Source organism: Musca vetustissima, unplaced genomic scaffold (genome assembly GCF_032173495.1).
Source record: "Musca vetustissima isolate MV318-11 ecotype Yass unplaced genomic scaffold, APGP_CSIRO_Mvet_v1 utg180887, whole genome shotgun sequence".
Classification (NCBI taxonomy): Eukaryota; Metazoa; Arthropoda; class Insecta; order Diptera; family Muscidae; genus Musca; species Musca vetustissima.
Window position 1 is genome coordinate 22,911 of NW_026881817.1, and position 14,188 is coordinate 37,098.

The window sequence follows — 14,188 nt, forward strand, 5'->3', positions numbered from 1 at the left end:
GACTAGGTCGCTTGCCCGTTTCAATGGCCGAAATTACTTTGCCCAGAATGGGATCTCTTCGTTGTTCCGTCGACCAATCTTCACCCGACTCAAACTGCAATAGTCGGACATCAACGATATTCTCCTTATTCTCAGCCTTTGAGCAATGCCTGCATTCTACCTTGCATGGCCGACGAGACAGGGCATCAGCATTACCGTGTTTTCCGCCTTTTCTGTGCTCGATTCTGAAATCATAACTCTGGAGCCTCTCGATCCAACGGGCTAGTTGACCTTCCGGATTCTTAAACCGCAGCAACCATTGGAGAGCAGCGTGGTCGGTCCTCAGCAGGAAATGTTGGCCATATAGGTATTTGTGGAAGTGTTTAACGCTCTCAAGGACAGCAAGCAGCTCTCTCCTCGTCACACAGTAATTCCTCTCAGGTTTCGACAATGTCCGGCTGTAGTACCCGATGACTTTTTCCTGTCCGTCGATTTCCTGGGAAAGGACGCCACCGATGCCGCACGCACTTGCGTCTGTATCCAGAGCAAACTTGCCGCCAGGTATAGGGTATGCCAAAATGGGGGCTCTGCATAGCATGTCTTTGAGTTTACTGAATGCCTCTTCTTGGTCGTTGCCCCACTGAAACCTCTGGCCTTTTTGCGTTAAGCGGTGTAGACAGGCGGCGATGTTGGCAAAATTTGGGACAAATCGACGGTAGTAGGTGCAGAGCCCCAGAAAGCTTCGCAGCTCATGGAGATTTCGGGGCTGCGGCCAATCTCTGACGGCTTGAATTTTCTCCTGATCCGTCGATATGCCCTCCGGCGTCACGTGGTGCCCCAGGAACTTCACCTCTCGTTGGAAGAGACTGCATTTCTTTGGGTTTAACTTGAGGCCTGAAGACGAAAGCTGCTGTAGGACATCCCTTAAGTTCTTGATGTGTTCGTCGAAGTTGCGTCCCATGACTATGATGTCATCCAGGTATATGAGGCACGACTTCCACTGCAGCCCTTTTAACACGCGCTCCATCAGCCTTTCAAATGTAGCCGGGGCGTTGCAGAGTCCGAATGGCATGACATTGAACTGCCAGAGACCCCCATTAACGCCAAACGCTGTTTTTTCTTTATCTTTCTCGGCGATCTCTACTTGCCAGTACCCACTCTGCAGGTCGAGGGTGGAGAACCATGACGTCCCGGCTAATGTGTCCAATGTGTCGTCGATTCTTGGGAGCGGATAGCTGTCTTTCTTGGTGACATCATTCAACTTTCGGTAGTCCACACAAAATCGGGTGCTTCCGTCTTTCTTCTTGACCAAGACCACTGGGGAGCACCATGGACTTGACGATGGTTCTATTACACCACTCTTTTCCATTTCACTTATCAGCTTCTGGACCTCGTCTCTTTTGGCCAGGGGAACACTTCTTGGAGGCTGTTTAATGGGTCGCGCGTCTGCTGTATTGATTTCATGCTTCACCACTGATGTTCTTCCTTGGTGCTCTTTTGTCAACGCAAAGGTAGAGGCATACTTCCATAATAGCTGCTTAGCCTTGTTCCTCTCGGAAGGTGATAATTGGTGTGTCCACTCTTTTATGTAGCCGTCGAGGTGCTTCTTCTCCATGGCTGCTGGCTTTTCGGTGCTAGTTTCCAAATTAACTACAGCTTCAGCTGGTGTGCATTGTCCAACTTCGGAAAATTGGCAAATTTGCTCTTGCTTGTTTGACAGGTTCAAAACTCTAACAGGAATCAATCCGTCCTCGTTGCTTTTCACCAGGGCATTCGCTATTAAGATGTTACTGTATCTGTTTTCTGCTGGTTCCACCACCCACAACTTCTCGGCTCCACAATCTCCATTCATTGGTACCCATATTATTGCTTCGGCACAGGGCGGTATTATCTCTGGATGGTCCGCAGTCAGACGTCTAATGGGTGCAGTTTCATCGTAGCCCACGTTTAACGGAATTTCGACGTTAGACCAGGTCATCACACGCTCTTTCATATCCAGATTGATACCGAAGGCAATCATAAAATCTGCGCCTATTATCACTTCGTCTACGATATCGGCAACTATAAAATCGTAATTCACCGATTTATTGGCAATAGTTAGTCTCAGGGTAATCTTGCCGTGTACGGCCGCGGGTTCCCCCGTTGCTGTGCGCAGTCTGACTCCATTAAGTTGCGTTATGTTTCCCTTTACCAGATCTGACCTTATGATGGACTTTGATGCGCCAGTATCTAACGTCAGAACTCGCTTGTCACCATTGATGTACCCAGTTGTTGTTAGGTTGTGACTTTTCTGTTGTACTATTGCTATGGAGATTGTGGGGCCATCGTCGATGGGAGCCAGTTCATGCCCCGCTGGACTGGCTCGATTTAGTTTAACGGTGACTCATTGGTGGACTGTTGAGCCATTCGTCTACCATCTTTCGTTGGAGGTGGTGACGATGACCTGGATCGTTTGCGCCTAGCTCTGCATTCGCGCGCAATATGACCTGCTTTATCGCAGTTGTAGCATCTAACCCTGGGCTTAGTCATCCCTACTAACTTTGTTTCTTCTATTACCTGCTTCATGGCGCCCTTGATCGAGTTAACGAGAGATTTGGGTTCGCAATCTTCGGTCTCCAGTTGGCGAATCTTGTGGGTCTGGGGCTTAACAATTATTCTTGCCGTCTCTTGGGCAAGGGCAAACGACACAGTTTCGGCAAACGACGCTTTTGGTGACGCATATATTGCACATTTAATCTCAGGGTCACGTATGCCATTCACAAAGGTTTCGATTTTCATACGGTCCAGCAATGGGTGATTCTCTCCTGGATACGCCATTAGCACCAAACGTTCCACCTCAGCTGCAAAGTCTTGTAACGTCTCGTTTGCCCTCTGTACTTTTCCCCTTAGTTCCATAAGGTAGATGTTTTGTTTATGTTCGCCACCGTACTTACGTTCCAGTGCAGCAATAACATCTTCATAGTTATTCCTAGAAGCGACAGGAATACTCTGTATAACATCAGCAGCACTGCCCTTCAATGCCAGAAGTAATGCAACCGCTTTGTCGCTGTCGTTCCACGAATTTCTAGAAGCCACTGTCTCGAACTGTAACTTGAAAACATTGAATGACGTAGAGCCGTCGAATACAGGAGGTTTTATTTTTAGTGTGTTATCAGGAACTCGCACCGGACCACCTTTGATTTCCAGTTCCGACATTTTCTTCTCCAGATTCGTAAACCTGTGGTCGTGGGCCAGAAATTTCTCATCCACAGACAGAATCTTCTCGTCAACCGACTGCACTTTCTTATCCAACTCTTTAATTTGGATCTCCACGGTTTCCACTCTCCTTCCAATAACTTCTGTAATGTTTTCGAGTTTCTCGTTCATTACTCTCGAATTTTCGTCAAACATTCTACAATTCTCTGCCTTGAGTTCATCTAACTTTCTGGAATTCTCTTCGAACATACGTCTCGTGTTTTCTTCTAACTTTCTGGAATTCTCTTCGCTTCTTCTGGAATTTTCCTCAAACTTTCTGGCATTCTCTTCGAACATTCTAGCCAGCATTTCTCTCAAATCGTCAACCCTGGCAGCTACTGACGAGACTTCCCCACCGTTGGATTCGCCCATTTCCGATAAATCCACTTCATCCTTGCTGTCAAACTCATATGTATCGATGTTCATACCACGGCGCTCGAACTCATCCAACAGACGTTTTTGTAGCTCAGCCTTGTTGCCAGTAGAGGACAATTCCAATTTATTGAGCTCCTTCTTCAAGTCTTCCACTCGTAGATCCTTAAACTTCATCGTAGTATTATCGTAATCTCACTTCCGACACCAATTGTTACGTTCTTGGGTTTTACTAAATCCCGTGTAGACGTTGTTTTATTTCCCGATACAATTCGTACCAAATAAAAACGCAGGTTCTTTCGGATTACGATTATTACAACGATTTTATTCACACAACTTTACTTTGCACTTTACTTTACACGACGGTTTCAATTCGCGATCTGATTCACAACTGACTCACTGCCTTTCCATTCCCTCTATTTATATGAGCCCTGCCTGTCGCTACAGAAGTTTCTAGACGATCTGGTAACACCTAGATCACGAACAATCTACCAATGCAACAAACACATTGAGTAACAATAACAACAACAAACTTGAGTAAACAAACTTACAATAACAACAACACATATACAGGCGAGGGAATAACAAAGAAAGAGGAATAACAACAACACATATACAGGCGAGGGAATAACAAAGAAAGAGGAATAACAACAACACATATACAGGCGAGGGAATAACAAAGAAAGAGGAATAACGTTTAACAAGAATTGTACGACAATAACAAAATAGAAAATGAAAGAGGAAATGGAAGGATGTAGAAAAATCTATACAGTGGTTGTTGTTGTGAAGTTATTCAAATAAACTGCGTAGTAGAAATTTACGTTACAATTCAAATTCTTAAATTAACGGAATTCATCTAAATTAACTTAAATCTAAAGTTATATTCGTAACAGTACTCATACTTTCTAATTAATGTTAATAATACGCCACACAGGATATTAAAAAAATATATGATTTTTTTAACAAACATCATGGCAAATAAACGGTTATATACGATTAGATTTAAAAATAAAATCTTAAAATCCAATATTAAATGTTGAATATTTTTATAATTAACAATAATTAAAACGTATGAGTTCTGTATTCGTTATACGCCATATGGGGGCCCTTATATATTTCAAAATTCCTATTTTTCTTACTTGCTGAAAACGAATGTATACATCTAATTTCAAATATTATGACTTTTGAATCAAGGTGTTTCCCAATTTATTATTTTTCACACTAAAAAAGTAGATTCGTTCCTGAGTAATTAAAATTGTATCTTATGAACACATTTTCCACACATTGTTTTTTTAATTTTCATGTCGAAGCAAAGGTTTTCTTTTAATTTTTTCTTTTGCTCATAACAGTCCTTATTCAATCCGCAACAAATATACATATTTTGCACATTATGACCGCTGCCTGTTGCTGCTGCCGTGGTCATGTGAAAATACTTAATTTTCTTTTCGTTTTTTTTTTATTTTTGACGACATAATTTTGTTGTAGTTTTTCCTGTACTGTTGTTGCTTTTGCCACTTCTTCAAAATTTTCTTCTTGTTTATTTATTATGTGCGAATGTTATAAATTTTCACTTTTTATTTCAATATTTTTTGTTTCAAGCACACATGCTGCAGATACATACATATATATGTAGTATTGACTTGGTGACGACGTCGATCTCATATATTCGACGTCTTCAATTTTCTGCTTGTGTATTTCCATTTTTATTTAATTTTAATTCAAAATTTTCAATTTTAATGGTTGCTTTGTTTGAAATTAGAAAACACCTTGAGCGTTTATAGCACAAATATTTTTCGTTCATCGTTGTCGCTGTTATTGTGACACAATAACGTCCGTCTATATGTCTGTTGGTTGTACCGTCATTTTCATTTCATTGCTAAATTTTAAAATATAAATTTGAGGTCTATTTTTTAATTGGGCATTTAATTAGATTTTTAGCAATAGAAAGAAAAAAAAAAGACACATTTCTTATGAAGAAAGGGATTTATTTAAATATATATATTTTAATTATTTTATAAAGTTGTTATAAAAGTTATAAAATAATAAATCACAATTATTCGGTTCATCTATCATATTAGCGTATAAGTAATATATTAATTATACGTTATAATTTATAATAATCATACGCCTTATATTCCTCACAAATGAAAGGGGTCTAATATAAAAAACAGTAATAAATCAAAATAATATGTTTATTATCCGAGATAATTAATATTAATCATACGCCTTATTTTATCTACATTTGAAATGTGAGCTAATTTTCAAATTAGCAAATAATAAAAAATACTTTAAAATTATTAACAGTTAGAAATTGACCCCGTGTTAGCGTATAAGTAACATATTACTTATACGTTGCAATTAATATTAATTATACGCCTCACATTCCTTATAATTGCATTGGGAGCTAATTTTCAAATTAGCGGATATTCAGAACCATAAAATGATTAGCAGTTAGAAATTAACATCTGTTAGAGACAATAAATGGTTTATTTTTGATATTGAAATAAAAATGCATTTTTGATGGAATACATTATCGAATAATTAATTCATATGTATGCGATATCAGCGAAATAGCGAGCCAACCACGAGCATATAAATCTATTTAGTTTCAATATATTTTGCATAACCAAATGTCCTATGTCCTCGATTGCCACAGACCTGGTGGCGTATTAGTAATGTAATAAAATATTATTTTCAATTAAAATTAATCATACGTCAAACTAAACGTATGTGAGATGTCCGTTTAATTTGAACGAAAAGAACTAAAAATTCCAAATCTTCCATGGACATACTTTTTCTAGATCTCCCATATGAAATCCATTCAGGTCCTATGGGTTTTATTCAAGCTCTTTACATTTTATGTAGGAATATGAATAGAAGATCCTATAGTAAGACCCTACAGACTCTGTAGGGAAAGAGAGCCCTTACAGGCTTTTTTATAAAAATTCCCTTTTGTTTTTTCGATATATAAAGAAATAATCGGTTTTAGGATTATTGAAAGGCCCAGTTGAATGTCCTTCGTTTCATGAAGGGTTTTCTTTAGGCTCTTCAGATTTTCTGTAGTAACATGAATACAAGACCTACAGTAAGACTCTACAGACTCTCTAGAGTGAGCCCTTACAGGCCTTTCTTAGAAATCCACTCCTGTTTTATTGTTATATATGAAGAAATAATCGATCTTAGGGTTATTGAAAGGTCCAGTTGATTGTCCTTCGTTTCAAGATATTTGGCATAAACAAATTGTTAAAAGGCTGCCCAATGACCACGATATTCACTCAACTGGTGGCGTATTAGTAATATAATAAAATAGTATTTTCAATTAAAATTCATCATACTCCAAACCGTACATGGAATGCCAGGCTAAGTTGAACGAAAAAATCGAAAAATTCCAAATCTTCCATGGACATACTTTTTCTAGATCTCCTATATGAAACCCCTTAAGATCCGAAGGGGTTTTCTTCAGGCTCTTCAGATTTTCTATATGAGTATGAATAGAATATCTACAGTAAGACTCTAAAGGCTCCCTCTAGCCCTTACAGAACTTTCATAGAAATTCTCTTCTGTTTTTTTTTTTCATATATAAAGAAATAATAGGTTTTAGGGTTATTTGATTGTCCTTCGTTTTGAATACATTTTGCATAACCAAATTGTTAAGAGGCTGCTCTATGGCCACGATTTTCACTCACCACTTATTTTTCAACTAATATTAATCATACGCCGTAGTCACGAAACATGGAATTTCAGTCCAATTTGAACAAAAAAAAAAAAAAATAAAAATTGAAACAACCTTTTTAGTAATTTTTATTTAATAAAATAGTAGATATATATTTTTCCCCTCAAAAAATTCTTAGTCATTTTTGCCAATGAATAATCTCACCTCATTTCCCAATTAAAATAATAAAAAAAGTTAACACACATTTTGTTTAAAAAAATATGCAAAAGCATTTTCATACCTGAAAGCAGACAACAACACCTGCATATTTTTTGTTAACTTTCGCGTCAAACTCAAACAAACAATCTCTGGGGGCAAGTTAAATAAACAAAATTAAAAAAAAATGAAAGAAATTTAAATACATATTTTTCTAAATTTAACATCATTAAAAATGTGAAACAAAATAAAATAAAATTTTTGAAAAAAAAAATGAAAATTTTAATTATTCAAGTGCTCTAAGAAACAAAAAAAAACAAATACGAACATCCAAAAAACTGGTGATTGACTAAAAGTGTGTGATAATCAAAAGAAAATGTGTGGGTAGTGAAGAAAATAAATACGAAACAAAAGAAAAGAAAACAAACATGTAAGCAATTGATAAATGTTGGTGATAAAGAAATAACTGGCGAAAGTGAAGCAATAATGCCGCTGTTGGTGGTCAACTACAAAGCAAAGAACAAACACTAATCCTCAACCGATACCCCTTCCACCCAAAACAAATACAAAAAAATTACCTTCGAAATTGAATCCTAAAAAATAATCGTCTTAATATGGATGACAAACCCCCACCTAATCCTTCATCATCGAAATCCCAATATAATGCCGATAAACAAACGGAAGCTGGTGCAGGTATTACAAATCAAGATTTTCGACAAAATCATCCCCAACCTCAAGGCACACGGGTGCAACAACCACCACCTATGCCCCACGAGTTGACTGCCGAATGGACGGTAAGAGCTCAACTGCGTTTTGCACGAGCGGGTGAAACTGTGCGTAAAGATTTCAGTACCAACGATCCTATTAATCCCGTACGAGTTGTCTACAAATGGACTACTTTGGATGCGGATGGTTCCGAGATACACCATCATCATCAACCCGAAGAGGATGATGTCAAGCATACGAATATTTTTAAACGTAATTCATCACGGTCATCGGGTTATTCACATCAGGATCCGGCAAAGGTAAGTTGGGTTTTCTTTTGAGGGGGCATTTTTTGGAGAAAAAAATATTGGCCTATAAAATGCGATTAATTATAAAAAATATTAGGTTCTTAGCAAGACAAATATAAACATATATATTGATCTACTATAAGAAGCCTGTTCAAGATAAGTTGTTCGATTTTCTAAAAGGAAGAATTGTGAGTATTTCAATGCAAAACATTTGTAAAGGGAATACCTTGCGGTGTTAAGACTTCAGGCCTTCTACTTTTTTCTTTTCAAACCCTGAACAGCTTTTGTGGCAAGGGGGCCTCTAAAATTTCATTTAGTAAGAAAATGGAATTTATTGGACATTTGGTGTAGGCTTCTATGAAGGTTCATTCAAGACAATACTGTTTTGAATTCCTATGAAAAGATATTTGACATGTTTCTTAAAATTCGTCCACGTCTTCTATATAAAGCTTATATGTCATATATACTCTTCAGGTCTTATGTATATAACCGCTTCAGATCGCCCCTTGATATACTCTTTTAGAAAATTCGTTTGCAAATCTTCCATGGTAATATTTTTCCCGGGTCTTCCATATGAAGTCATTTAAGGTTCTATAGGTTTTCTATAGAGTTCCCAAACAGACTTTTCAGATTTTCCATAGGAATATGAATAGAAGACCTACTGTAAGGCTCTACAGAGAGTCTATACAGGTCTTTCATAGAAATTCCCTTTTTTTTTTTTTTTTTTTTTTTGTATAATAGTTTTTACGGCCTAGTTCCTAGTTCCGGTCTTCCATCCATTCTATATATAGAAATCTTTTTTTTTAGGTCAATCTATTCTATAGGAAATCCCTATAGACATTCTACATTTGAAGACCATCTGCAGAAAGAGGCTTTACAGATTTTCTACAGATATTTAATAAAAAGTCTTGCCAATTTATCTCAAGCAAGAATCGGGTGAACGGTTCTTGAAAGACTCTTTTGGCTATCCACCGAATGTCCTTTCATGTCATAGGTTCGAAAATCGTCCCGACCTTCCATCCCTTGCATATAAAACCTCTTCAGAACAAGGTTCCTTTAATATATTTTATAAGAAGGCTCTACAGACCTTCTAGAAATACCCCCTAGAGGTTGTCCGTAGAAAAGTCTATCATCTGAACGGTTCTTGAAAGACTCAGCTGGCTATCCACCGAATGTCCTTTCATATCATATGTTCGAAAAACGTCCCGATCTTCCATCCCTTGCATATATGATCTCTTCAGATCTTCCTTAACAAGGTTCCATTAATATATTCTATAGAAGGCCTTACTGACATTCTAAAAATACCTCCAAGTAGTCGCCTGTAGCAAAGCTTACTTTGATAGTCCTACAGATATTTAACAAATACTCCCTAGAGTCCTTACATAGATTTTTCCATCAGATTTGAAATAGAAAACGTATTCACGTCTCCTCTATATAGTTTATTTAGATCTTTAGATCTTATTTGAAAAGTCCTTTCCGATTTATAGTAATATTTCCTTTAAAAATAATCATTAGAAATACCCTGAGATCTCCTATAGAAAAATCCATTATTGTCTTTGTAAAAATTTCCACCAGATATCTTTGGGCCAAAGCGGCCTTCCAATGGAAATCCCTTCTGGTATTTCTAGGATTTTCTCAGTTATAGAAAGAATGTTTATATTATCTGTCAAATTTTTTAAATTCACTTCGCAATTGTCCCATATTTATTTTCCTGAAAAAAATTTCCTCCTACCAATAGCAGCAGAATGTGTTCCGCTTTATTGAGGACTCAATTGCAAAATTTTCAGCCATCAACTAAACCTTCAAAAATACCTCAAAAACAGGAAAGTTTTCGTTCGACAACATCATCGACAACGGGATTTGGTGGTGGAGATTCGGCATTCAGCGGTTCAAATACCTCACATCACAACAAAACGAAAAAAGATGGAAAATCGGCTGACTCTGGGAAACCCTACTATGGTACTCGATGTCGTAGTACCTGCAATATTATTGTATCGGCAGTGGCAGATTTTTTACCACCACCGGGAAGTAATGGTGAGGCGGGAGGAGTTGCAGCAGAAGATGACGCCGGTATGGATGTGGGTGATCAATCACATGTAAGAAGGCAATTTGTACGAGAAGAAGAACCAGATCCATTTGTTTTCAACACAACGGCTTGTTATACTGTTTTACCCGAAAAGGTAGGTTGTTATTTTTTTTTTTTAATTTGTAGGGGTTGGGAGGAGGAAACACTTAGGCGAATGTCAAGAGAATGTTTATATATTTGTTTTCTGGTCCTCTAATTGATTGCCATTTAATTGTCACATTTCGGGATTTGATTCATGAGTTCTTAAATAATATTTTTTTCCCCCATCTAAGAAATTTCTTTTGATGTTCTACCGCACCATGAATGTGAGTCACTTTCTTATTGTTCCGCACCGCCTATTTAATATTCTCTCTAAAATAAATTATGTGACATTTTTTCTTGAACTATATTCCAACACGAAATGCCAATTAATTCTGTCACTTTTGGTTAATAAGGAAATTAACGCCATCATTCCGTTTCAACTAATTTGTGGTTCTGGTCTGACCTATCGGTTCGAGATGGACATGTTTTTTGTTGCAAAGACAACAAGTTTTTTTATTTTGCCTGGTGTTTGGCTGTTCATTTGTTCACACTTTTGATCATCACTTTTGGGGGGTTTGGTGAATGGGTTTGGTTGGTTCGGGTGATGATAACGTTCCAATAAATCATTCACCATAACACTCCGACATTCATATGTCCATTCTCACTTAGTCTAAAACAATAGCGGGACGTGTTCACACCCGTATGTCTTGTTTATTTGTTGTCCGAATTTCGGCCTTTGCTGGCTATTTTTAAATATTTGCGAATCACGATGATGCCGCTGAGAGGAAAATTGTCGTGTGCACAAAATACTCACTGCCAATCGTCATGATGTAGTTGTTGTTGTTGTTTTTGTAGCTGCCGATGATGCCATTTATAGGTCATTCACATGGGACAGGCACATTAGGCCAAGCAAAAAAAGTGTTTCCACCATTTCCTCCTCCTCCACTTCGTTCACCTTTTTTGGTAGTACAAAAAATTCTAATAAAAAATTCTCCTTTCAATCAGTCCTTTGACGAGGATTCTTGCCCCCAAACACCCGTCTCTAAGACAGGGAAAATTCTCAACCTCAAGGATGCCGTATGCCAGACAAGTGACACAGAAACCAAATATTTCGAGGAATACGAACACAAACGTTTCAAGCAATCACACAGTCCATTGGAACGTCGGGACTCGAGAAGATCCTATGATCATCGCAGAGCCACCGCCGAGGCATTATTGCAAACACCCAGATATGCAAGTGGTGCAAACGAGGGAAACACATTTATGGTAGGTACCTAAAAAATATAAAAAAAATATGATAACTAATAACACCCTCTCTTCGTTTCTTTAGCCTTCGTATTTATCCTCGCCCAAATCTCCACAGGCTTTTAAATCGGCCTCCATGCCACGAATACCCTCTATCGAAGGTGAAGATGTGTCTATGGGTGCTAACTTTGGACCCCTGGGATCCCTGCCGGCCTTTATGGCCTCCAACAAGACCGTACAATCCGGTGCGGATGTCCAGAAAAAACCTCGAACCGTACACATTGATGTCTACTGTACCGGTTCGGAAGATGAAGATCATGCTGATGCGGAATCTAGCTCCGAATCCGAAGATAATCGGAGACATGATCAGGAATCAAATTCCACCTTTCAAACGGTACTGGACAATGAACAAATGCGCTTGCGACATCAGAGGATGAGTGGTGCAGCCCTACCCAGACGATTGGGAGGAGCTAATCAACAACAGCAGCAGCAAAAATCTTCTTCCGAATTGAACTCCTCCTCCTGCAAACCCAGTGAACCTCAAAGTCCCATAATCTCAGGAGATTTACAATTGGGCCATGGCATAACCAAGTCCAGTACCACAGATGAGGTCAACGAATCGAAGCATATTCTCTTCCGTAAACATATTGGTGACCAGCGAGCCATTAAATTGGCCAATTTAAGGCAAAAATATTTACGGCAGTCTTCCGAAGATGTGGCCAGCTTGGGTTATCCCAGTTCCACCAGATCGACGGTACTCGACAATACTTGCAGCAGCATGTCCAGTGTTTTAGCGGGACATGATGTCACAGATGCCCATTGGAAAGATGTGGCCGCTGGCGGGGAAGATAATGAAGATTATTCTCTTACGAAATCGGAAAGTTTTGAATATGAAAATGCCTTGGATCGTTTGAGGATAAGGCAAATGGAACGCCTATGGTCGAGAAGTCATTCAAAGGAGGATGAATCGGCGCAAAATAATCCAATGGCTTTGCATCAGCCCCATCACCAGATGCATCCTCATCAGCAGCATCCACATTTACAAACAATTGCCGAAAATAATAACAACAATAACAGAAGGTTGCAACGTGATGACACCTTACCCTCTGAATCGGATTTCACATCGGAAACCGATCAATTCTATAGTTATCCTACATCGATGCATCAACAGCAACGTACCACATCGCCTGCATTTCAACAAACTCAACATTTTACCAAAAATCGTCCCGGTTTCTTACATTTCTTTGGGCCACAAAATGAACTGCACCTACCACCACCCGAACAACCAATGTCCGCACCCATCGAAGGATCACTACTCTATCCGAATTATCAACCGAGTTTGCAGCGATGGAAAAGTGAAACACGTGAAAATCTAAGTGCCACCGCAACACCAGCTCTAACACCCACCGAACTGAGTCGTCATGCATCACCACAACCCCAAGCCACAGGTCTCTCGTTTCAACGTAGCGGCAGTGAGGCTCCACCTACCACAACCAGTGCCTCTACTTTCCCCGTTGCCACTCCCACACCGGCAAGACGTTTAGATCTATTTCAAACCTATCGTCAAAGTCCAGCCATGAGTGAGGCCTCTACAGGTCTGCCTCCACCCGGGTATTCTTCCGAATATTTGGACAAGGCCAGTAAATTTGGTAAGGTGGTGGCCGCCCGTAAACCGGGTCATCATGTAGGACCAACAAAAAATCCCAACTGTTCCTGTGAAAGTTGTCAGCGTTGGATGGCTGAACGTTTTCAGGTGCGAGGTCGTGCATTTTCTTTGGGAGAATCACCGGTACTAAGGAGAACTAAATGAGAGAGAGCGAAATCGAGAGAAGTTAACTACAATACCACCAACACTGCCAAGAGAACAATACAAAACCATTAACCATTGAAGAAGTCCTATTAACCATGATTTTGTGCATTTACCATTCTGAATCCTAAATCTAACCTCAAATAAATTGAAAATCGAAAAACAAAAACATTTTTTTAAGAAAATGTATGGAAAACCATTGAAATTAAATGTTCATTGAGAACCTAGCTTAGTATCTAAGAAAAATATTGAAAACCAACAATAAAAAAATAAATATAGCATTTAATTTAAAATCGGTGTTTACCTCACTAAGTCGAATCCCGACAAATTATATTACAAGGTCTTTCAATTTATTATTTATTTTTTCTATTGGAAATAGAAAAAGACTTATCTCCGGGTGACAACGATTTTTTTTTAAAGAGGGCCTGAGGGTCTACCAATTTGTTTAAAAAATAAAATCTGAAGATGAATAAATGGGTTTTGGGAATTCTGATACCGACTACCGACCGATTTCAGTTATATGATCTGGTAGAACTGATAATGTTTGGAGGTAATTACCCAAA

General features: G+C 38.6%; 1 protein-coding gene across 1 annotated transcript; it reads left to right on the forward strand.

The window, feature by feature from the left end:
- Positions 1 to 8,067: 8,067 nt before the first annotated feature.
- Positions 8,068 to 13,628, forward strand: LOC133327822 (uncharacterized). Its single transcript, XM_061536359.1, has 6 exons — positions 8,068 to 8,478; positions 10,254 to 10,646; positions 11,243 to 11,273; positions 11,429 to 11,536; positions 11,625 to 11,839; positions 11,904 to 13,628. Exons 1-6 carry the CDS (start codon positions 8,068 to 8,070, stop codon positions 13,626 to 13,628), a joined length of 2,883 nt encoding a protein of 960 aa, XP_061392343.1.
- The last annotated feature ends 560 nt before the right edge of the window (positions 13,629 to 14,188 follow it).